The 9,446-nt window shown below is 39.0% G+C and overlaps 1 protein-coding gene across 1 annotated transcript in view; it reads left to right on the forward strand.

Annotated features, from left to right (window-relative positions):
- Window positions 1-9,446, forward strand: part of FAM221A (family with sequence similarity 221, member A) — a 23,284-nt gene that overhangs the window by 8,878 nt on the left and 4,960 nt on the right. The window contains exons 4-5 of the mRNA XM_011944203.1: window positions 5,717-5,824; window positions 8,309-8,391. Of these exons, the coding sequence (XP_011799593.1) occupies window positions 5,717-5,824; window positions 8,309-8,391 (191 nt within the window). The remainder of the gene's footprint in view (window positions 1-5,716; window positions 5,825-8,308; window positions 8,392-9,446) is intronic.

A 9,446-nucleotide genomic window follows, 5' to 3' on the forward strand; every position in this document is an offset into this window, starting at 1 on the left:
GTTTCTCCATGTTGGTCAGGCTGGTCTCAAACTCCCGACCTCAGGTGATCCACCTGCCTCAGCCTCCCAAAGTGCTGGGATTACAGGTGTGAGCCACCATGCCAGGCCCATACAAGTGTATACTTTCTTGTAAAATATTCAAACAATAGAAATTTAGTGGGAAAAAAAGAGAAATTAATTGCAAAGCACCCTTGAATACTTCTCTTTGGTTCTTTCCCCGAGGGTAATTTGCTATCATCAATTAATTTTTCTCTTTAACATACAATTTTACTATTTACTTTTTAATTTTTAAAAATTATTTGTATTTATTAGGCTAGGTTTGAACTCCTGGGCTCAAGCGATCCTCCAGTCTCAGCCTTCCTAGTAGCTGGGATTACAGGCATGCATCACCATACCTGGCTTTACTTGTTTTTTAACTTAGAAAAATGTAAAGGCCTGTTGTGTCACGACACACAAGTCTACTTCATTCTTTTTAACTGCTGTATGGTATTCCACACTGTAGATATAGCAGTTTATCTAACCATTTCCTTGTTCATGACGTTTAGATTTCCATCTTTTTTTGCCATTACAAGCAATCTTGCCAAGAAAATCCTTGAATTTGTCTGCCTGTATCCTTGCATGAATTTGACTCTAAGGTAGATACAGAGAAGTAAAACTACTGGAGCATGTTAACCTGTAAAATTCTAATACATTCTGCCAAAATGTCCTCCAGAAATGCTCTGCTTGTGTTTACTTCCTCTACTGATGCTTTAGCTTGCCTATTTCCTCACATTTAGGCTAATCATTGATATTATTAAACTTGATTTTTTTGCCAGTCTGATGTGTAAAATTGTCATTGTTGTTTCAATTTGAAACAACAATGGTTATTAGTGAGACAGGGATCTTTTCATATTTATTGGCCATTTCACTTTCTGTGAATGGCCTATTCATATCCCTTGCTCAATTTTTTTTTTTATCTTTTATCATTGACTTATAGGAAGTCTTTTTATATATTCTGTATTTTTTTTTGTTATTTATTTTGCAGACATTTTCTCTCAACCTGTCATTTGTCTTTTAACTTAATTTTTTTTTCTTTACAGTTTAAAAATTTTGGAGACAGGCCTTTCCTATTTCAGTTTTATAAATATATTCTCCTGCATTTTATTTTAATACTTTTTTATGTTTAGCTTTTTCATATATCTGTAATTTATTTTTTGTGAAAGTGTGAGGTAGATGTGTCTAATTTCAGTTTTTGTCTAAATTGATGGCCAGTTATCCAAGCACCATTCTTTCCCAAATCATCTGACACTCTACCATATTCTTTATTTTTATTTTTATTTTACTTTAAGTTCTGGGATACGTGTGCAGAACATGCAGGTTTGTTACATAGGTATACATGTGCAATGGTGATATGCTGCAGCCATCAACCTGTCGTCTAGGTTTTAAGCCCAGCATGCATTAGCTATTTGTACTAATGCCCTCCCTCTGCTCGCCTCCCACCCTCCAACAGGCACCTGTGTGTGATGTTCCCCTCTCTGTGTCCATGTGTTCTCATTGTTCAAGTCCCACTTGTGAGTGAGAGCATGCGGTGTTTGGTTTTCTGTTCCTGCATTAGTTTGCTGAGAATGATGGCTTCCAGCTTCATCCACGTCTCTGCAAAGTACATGAACTCATTCTTTTTTATGGCTGCATAGTATTCCATGGAAACCCTACCATATCCTGTCATATTCTCCATTTTGTACCATTGGCCCATTTGTCTATCCTGTGCCAATATTTTATACATATATATATTTATTTTTTTGTGATAGCTTCCTGGTATGTCATGATATTTGATGTGGTAAATTCCTCCTCTTTGTGATTGTTTTCAAGATTGTCTTGATATTTTTGTACATTTTCTCTTCTAGGTAATTTTATAACTAGCTTCTTAAATTTCCTAAGTAAATTCTTCTGCAGTTTTATGGGTGCATAATTGTGTTAGGTTCAAGCAACAGCTAAAGAAAACCCAACTACCAGTGTCAAAAAATGATGATGATGATGATCATGTTTGATGACTGCAACTTTGTACTACCAGCAGTTGTTTGAGCCACATCACATATATTATTTCACTTAATCCTCACAACAACTCTGTGAGTTAGATGATTATTCCTGGTTTACAGATGAGGATACGCAGCACAGAGAAGTAAAATAACATGCTCAGTGTTATTCAACTAGGAAGTAGCAGGGTTGGGTTCAACCTGAAGATTTCTGTGGGCTCCCTAGTCTGCCACATTGTTGGCTATTTGTGTACAACTACTATATTGTTTTCATTACTGCAGCTTTATAATAAATAAATTAGTTAATATTTATGACTTCATTTTATTGCTTCAGAATTTTCCTGACCTATTCTTATGTTTTAATTCTTTCAGAACTTTGGCATCATTTTGTTAAGGTATAAAAACTCTATTATTTTAATTGAGATCACATTGAATATGTAGATGAATGTAGAAATAATTTTTTTTTTTTAAGATGGGGTTTTGCTTTGTTTCCAAGGCTGGACTGCAGTAATATGATTATAGCTCACTGCAGCCTTGAACTCCTGGGCTCAAGCAGTCCTCCCACCCAACCTCCCGAGTAGCTGCGACTATGGGCGCATGCCACTATGCCTGGCTAATATTTTACATTTTATATATTTTTTAGAGACAGAGTCTTACTGTGTTACTCAGGTTGGTCTCAAACTCCTAAGGTCAAGTAATCCTCCCACCTCAGACTCCTGAGTAGCTGGGACTACAGGTGTGAGCCACCATGTAGAACTGATATTTTTAAATATTATCTTTTCACTTATTTGTCTGTGCAGCTAAGTGGAATTCTGAAGTTGTTATCCCAGAAGGCTTGCACAACCTTATTAAGTTTATTTCTAGGTATTTAATTTTTTTTTTGAGATGGTGTCTCGTTCTGTCTCCCAGGCTCCCAGGAGTGCAGTGGCATGATCTTGGCTCACTACAATCTCTGCCTCCTGGGTTCAAGTGATTCTCCTGCCTCAGCCTCCTGAGTAGCTGGGATGACAGGCGCGTGCCACCATGCCCGGCTAATTTTTGTATTTTTAGTGGAGGCTTGGTTTCACCATGTTGGCCAGGCTGGTCTCGAACTCCTGACCTCAGGTGATCTGCCTGCCTTGGCCTCCCAAAGTGCTGGGATTACAGGTGTAAGCCACCATTCCTGGCCAATTTTTTTTCATTAGTATCATACATGAGATATTTTTTCTTCCATTATATCTTCTTACTGATTATTGTTTGTTTATAAAAAAACAAAAGTGTTTCATTGCTTTTGTTACCATTCTTATTACTTAATCTTAGAGTTTTTACTCAATTTTTAGTTTATTTTTAAAAAATAATGTTTTTGCCTCTTCCTTCCCAATATTTATGACTCTTATTCTTGACCAGTCAAAATGGCTAGTACTTCCAGAACAATGCTAAATAATGGTGGTAGCTGGCATCTTTGCCTTTTAGAGACTTCTAGTATTTTAACACTAAGTATCTTCAAGGTATAGTCATGTGCCACTAAACGATGGGGATACATTCTGGAAAATGCATTGTTAGTTGATGTTTGTTATGTGAACATCATAAACCTAGATGGTAGCGCGTACTACACACCTAGCTATGTGATATAGTCTTTTGTTCCTAGGCAACAAACTTGTTCATCATGCTACCGTGCTGAATACTGTAGACAGTTGTAACACATTGGTGAGTATTTTTATATTTAAATTTTTCTAAATATAGAAAAGGTACAGTAAAAATATGGCATAAAAAATAAAATGGGCTACGTGCAGTGGCTCATGCCTGTAATCCCAGCATTTTGGGAGGCTGAGGCAGCCAGATCGCTTGAGCCCAGGAGTTTGAGACCAACCTGGGCAACATGGCGAAACCATGTCTCTACAAAAATACAAAAAATTAGCCGGGCATGGTATTGTGTGTGTGCCTGTAATCCCAGCTACTTGGTGAGAGCTGAGGTGAGAGGATCACGTGAGCCTGGGATGTAGAGGTTGCAATGAGCTGTGATGGCACCATTACCCTCCAGCTTGGGTGACAGAGCGAGACCCTGCCTCAAAATAAATCAATAAAATGTTACACTATTATAGGGCAGCCCTATTATAATCTTATGGGGCCACCATTGTATATGCAGCCCATTGGTGACTAAAATGTCTTATGTGACACATGATTTTATAGAGAAAGGAAACCTCTTCCTTTTGGTCCATGAAAGAAGGTGGGGTGAAGAAAGGTGAGAGTTAAGGAGAGGAAATATAAGATGTTTTTGTTCTTATTTCAGGTGTAAAGGAACCTAGGGGCAGAGGGACTCCAGATCTATTAGCCATGTAGATACCTAGACCGAGGAAACCTCTTGCTGGGATTTGGTTCCTTTTTGATGTGGAAGGAGTCCATAATTTCCAGCTCTTCAGGGATGTGAGAAGGCAGCTGACCTGTGAGTCAGTGGGCCAGCCATGCCATCTATCATAGCAGGGGGCAGAGCTGGAGGTGGGTCCCCTAATCTAGGGGACTCAATAGAGGAAGTGACAGGTATTGAGGGAGTCTATACTTGCAGCGGGAGCAAGCATAAGGCTACCAGCCCCTATCAAGCTGAGAGACCAACTTATTCAATTCAAGTTGAGCATTTGAGATCAGTAGCACTTGCAACCGCCAGAGGGCAGCACAAGGACCTGCGTGGGCCAGAGCCTTTTCTCATATTCCCACATGCCCCATGGGAGCCACTGGGGATGGGGCGGGGGGCGGCGCGGGGAGAGATGGAGCAATCGTCCCACACTGTTTATAAGATGGGGCTAACTTCTAACCCAGCTAGGACCAAAAGTTCACTTTTTCCTTCACCTGTGGTATAGAGATAGCAGTGTGGGGGGAAGGTGGTAGTTTGTGAAGAAGGCAGAGCAGCTACATATTTTCTCCGAAGCTTCCTTCCTTTTGGTCCAGAAGTCAATGTATTTAGCAATTAGTCTTTCTAGTTTATGGTTTGGAGTTGTGGATGTTTCCTCATTTCACTGAGGAAGGTACTTTCTTCTTTATTTTTCATACTTTGTTTTCAGATGGCTTCCTAGTAAGGAATAAAGTAAAAATACACTTATTCTACCCTTTTCAGTCAGAGGTTCCTTATTATGAATGTCTTGCTTTTGATAGTGTTTTATAACTATTATATATTAGGGTTTTGAACTTCTGTGCTAACATAGGTACATAATATTCTTTTCTTCTGTGAAAAAAGTTCTCAGAAATGTGCAGAATACTTTTACCCATTTGCTTTTACTTTATATGTCAGATAAAAATCTAAATAAAAAGACAGAGTCTCACTGTGTTGCCCAGGCCGGATCCAGTGAAGTGATGTAATCATAGCTCACTGCAGCCTCAAATTCCTGGGCTCAAGTGATCTTCCTGCTTTACCCTTCAAGGGAGGTAGGACTACAGGCACACGCCACCATGCCCAACTAATTTTTGTATTTTTTTTTTGATAGAGATGGGGTCTCCCTATGTTGCCAAGACTGGTCTTGAACTCCTGGCCTCAAGCAATCCTCTTGCTTTGGCTTTCCAAAGTGTTAGGATTACAGGCATGAGCCATTACACCCAGTCTAATTTTTTTTTCTTTTTATAGAAGGAATTTCTAATGATTCTGCTGAGGTTCCAATTTATTTATATTAGAAGTAATAACTTGTTTGTATCCCTGTAAATATTTAATTTTTATTCTCTATGTATTGTTTTCTCAGGTGTACCTTCAGTTGAATTTTTAGAATCTCCCATTACGGCAGTAGACAACCCATTCCTAAAAGCATTTCAAACATCATCTAGTTCTTCTCCAGAGACATTAACAGATGGTAATGAAATGAAGTTTAGAACTGTTTTTGGATGTAGTAAATTAGAATATGGAGCTTTGATCTGTTTTCTAGGCATCTCTCTTTTTTTCATTATTATGATAATTTAACTTCAAGTTAAGCTATCATTTTACTTTCTTTTATGTAAGCCACACACTGAGAAAAAGCAAGTAACTTCATTTTGTGTTGGGAAAAATAGCTAACTCCGAGAATTTAAAGGATTCTGGTAATACTATAATTTGAAGTTTTAAACCTTGTTCTGGTACATGCTATTGCTCTGGTGTTTGAGTAAGAGGGCCCTCTGGTGGACTAATTGCCTTTGGGTTTTCCCAAAGAGGCGTAATCCAGTGATAACCATAGGTTAGCAGAGTTTTATCATTTATAAATTAAGAGCGGGTACAATTCATTTTTAAGCACCAGTATTCTATATTTCCCTTATTGAAAACAAGAAGAATAAATTTGTATGACTTATTAGGTATTTAAAATTTAGTATTTTAGAATATCTTAAAATGAGACTTTCTTTGATTTATCTGTATTTTCATACACCTAGACATTCCCCACAAGGGATTTTAAGGCTGCTTGCAAGAGCAACATACAACTTAGTACATAGTGACAAAATACATATAGAAGTAAGAAGCCAAGAAAAGGACACAACTGTGGCAGCTTTCAAGGTTGATGTAATTGCTTTGTTTAAACTTCAGTTTTGACTGAGTTTAGTGGCAGCCAAGGCACAGAGGAAAGTGCAGTCAATTAAATGTTTTTCTTTCTTAGACAGGAGGAAGCTTGAGTTCCTCAGTGCTAATGAATGTTACAGCAATGCTGGATTTTTTTTTTTTTTTTTTTTGAGACAAGTTCTTGCTCTGTTGTCCAAGCTGGTATGCAGTGGTGTGATCATGGCTCACTGTTACCTTGAACTCCAGGGCTCAAGTGATCTTCCTGCTTCAGCTTTCCACATAGCTAGGAGTACAGATGTGCCCCCACACCTGGGTAATTTAAAAAACTTTTTTTTTTTTTTTTTGCAGCAGGGTCTTGCTTTGTTGACTAATTTGGTCTCAAACGCCTGGCCTCTAGCTATCCTCCTGCCACAGCTTCCCAAAGCACTGGGATTGTAGCTATGTATCACTGCTCCTGGCCTGGCATGCTGGATTTTAAGTCAGTATAGTGATCCTCAGTGATTAGTGGCTAAAGTTAAAGTTGCTGCTGTATTTCAGCAAATACAGCAGACGTTTGCTTGTTTCCGATAGTCACCTTTTCTTTCTTTCTATTTTTTTTTTTTTTTTGAGACAGAGTCTTGCTCTGTTACCCAGGCTGGAGTATAGTGGTGTGATCTTGGCTCACTGCAACCTCCACCTTCCTGGCTCAAGTGATCTCTCACCTCAGCCTCCTAAGTAGCTGGGACCACAGGAATGCACCACCATGTCCAGCTAAATTTTGAATTTTTTGTAGAGTTAGGTTTTGCCATGTTGCTCAGGCTGGTCTCGAACTCCTGAGCTCAAGCAATCCACCTGCCTCCACCTCCCAAAGTGCTGGGACTACAGGTGTGAATCACTGCACCTGGCCTGATAGTCACCTTTGAAGAGTTGGGATATACCATTTTACTAGATAAATGGTAATATGCCGTTATAATGCAACTCAGTGTAGATGAGTCTGGAAGAGGTTTGGCTCAAATGGTCCCACATGATCCAGGGATAGACCCAGAGTTTCCAGAGGAATGGGTAGATAACACTTATTCTAAACATCCATCCCTTCTTACTCTTCTCAGTAAGACTTTTGTGAAAGATAGTCGACAGACTGTAGCTGTACTCTGGTGATTGTCTGGAGTTACATGTTGCTGATTGAGGGTGAATTCATATGCTTTAGAAACTGAAGCGCGAGTGTTCAGGTTGCTATTCTGCTTTGGAAATGAAGGGACCCAGTGAAGACATTCACTTGCAACAAAGGTGAACTTTTCTATGAAATTAGGCTCTTGGGGCACCTACCAAGAAAACCAGACTTTTTGCTACGGAAGCAATTTTAAAAATTCCTTTCAGCATGTAAATTAGTGCTTGATCCATTTTACAAAGTGAGTACCGTGAAAAATGGATAAAATAGTTGAGTTTTGAAACATTTTGAAGCAGGTACTATCATTACTATGGTTGCCAATACCAAACCTCAATAATTACTTTTGTGCATTATCTCAAAGTGTAACATGGATTTCTAGTTATGAAATGTAAAAAGTAGTTGGACAAAACTAAGCGTACTCTTATACGGAATAGCTATTTAATATGGACTGTGGACTATTTGGGAATGTTTGCTAGCGAAAAACACTTTTGTCCTGTGATGCCATTCTCTCTAAAAGAGAATTAGGTAGTATGACCAATTATTCATTTAGGCCATTTTTGGTTTGAACAATTAAACATTATCACCTGGCAGGAGAAAACTTTCTTTTGTTTCAGGGGAATATGTAATGATATAAATACATTACTTAGATTTTTTTTTCCTTGTTAGTAGGTACAAGTAGTCAAGTTTCTTCGTTAAGGAGACCTGAAGAAGATGATATGGCTTTCTTTGAGAGACGATACCAGGAAAGGGTAGGTTTTTGAGGAAATCCACTTGCATTAAGCATTTACTTGTAGCAAAAGCACTAGAACGATTATATATTGAATGTGGAACATCCTTAAAAATAATTTATAAAGTCTTTACTCACAGTTGGTGTTAGGCCTTGAAGCTTATTAGAATAATTTACACAGAAACAGGGCTAAAGAATAACATGATATTTAATACACTGGTTTATTTATGAAGGCCATAAAGATTGGATAAATGTGCAAATAAAATCGTCAGTAATAAACATCAATATCAGCAGATTTGTAAATTATATGTATCTTGAATTTCTTTTTTTATACATGTACCTTTATTTTTTATTTAAAAATATTTGTCAAATAAAGATTGAGTATATTTTGAATTCTTTTTTTTTTTTTGAGACGGAGTCTTTCTCTGCTACCCAGGCTGGAGTGCAGTGGCGCGATCTTGGCTCACTGCAAGCTCTGCCTCCTGGGTTCACGCCATTCTCCTGCCTCAGCCTCCTGAGTAGCTGGGACTACAGGCGCCCGCCACCACGCCCGGCTAATTTTTTGTATTTTTAGTAGAGATGGGGTTTCACCGTGTTAGCCAGGATGGTCTCGATCTCCTGAACTCGCGATTCGCCTGCCTTGGCCTCCCAAAGTGCTGGGATTACAGGTTTGAGCGACTGTGCCCGGCGTCTGTTTTGAATTCTTCATATGTGTTACTTATTCTTCTTAGAGGCTTTTAGGTGTATCCAGACTCGTTCAAATTACCCGATATACACCTGGGCGCAGTGGCTCACGCCTGTAATCCCAGCACTTTGGGAGGCCGAGGCGGGTGGATCACCTGAGGTTAGGAGTTTGGGACCAGGCTGTCCAACATGGCGAGACCCCGTCTCTACTAAAAAAATACAAAAATTAGCCGGGCATGGTGGTGTACGCCTGTAATCCCAGCTATTTGGGAGGCTGAGGCAGGAGAATCGCTTGAACCTGGGAGGCAGAGAGATTGCAGTGAGCCAAGATTGTGCCACTGCGCTCCAGCCTGGGTGACAGTGAAACTCCATCTAAAAAAAAAAAAATTACCC

This window comes from Colobus angolensis, unplaced genomic scaffold, assembly GCF_000951035.1.
Source record: "Colobus angolensis palliatus isolate OR3802 unplaced genomic scaffold, Cang.pa_1.0 Scaffold229, whole genome shotgun sequence".
NCBI classification, from domain to species: domain Eukaryota; kingdom Metazoa; phylum Chordata; class Mammalia; order Primates; family Cercopithecidae; genus Colobus; species Colobus angolensis.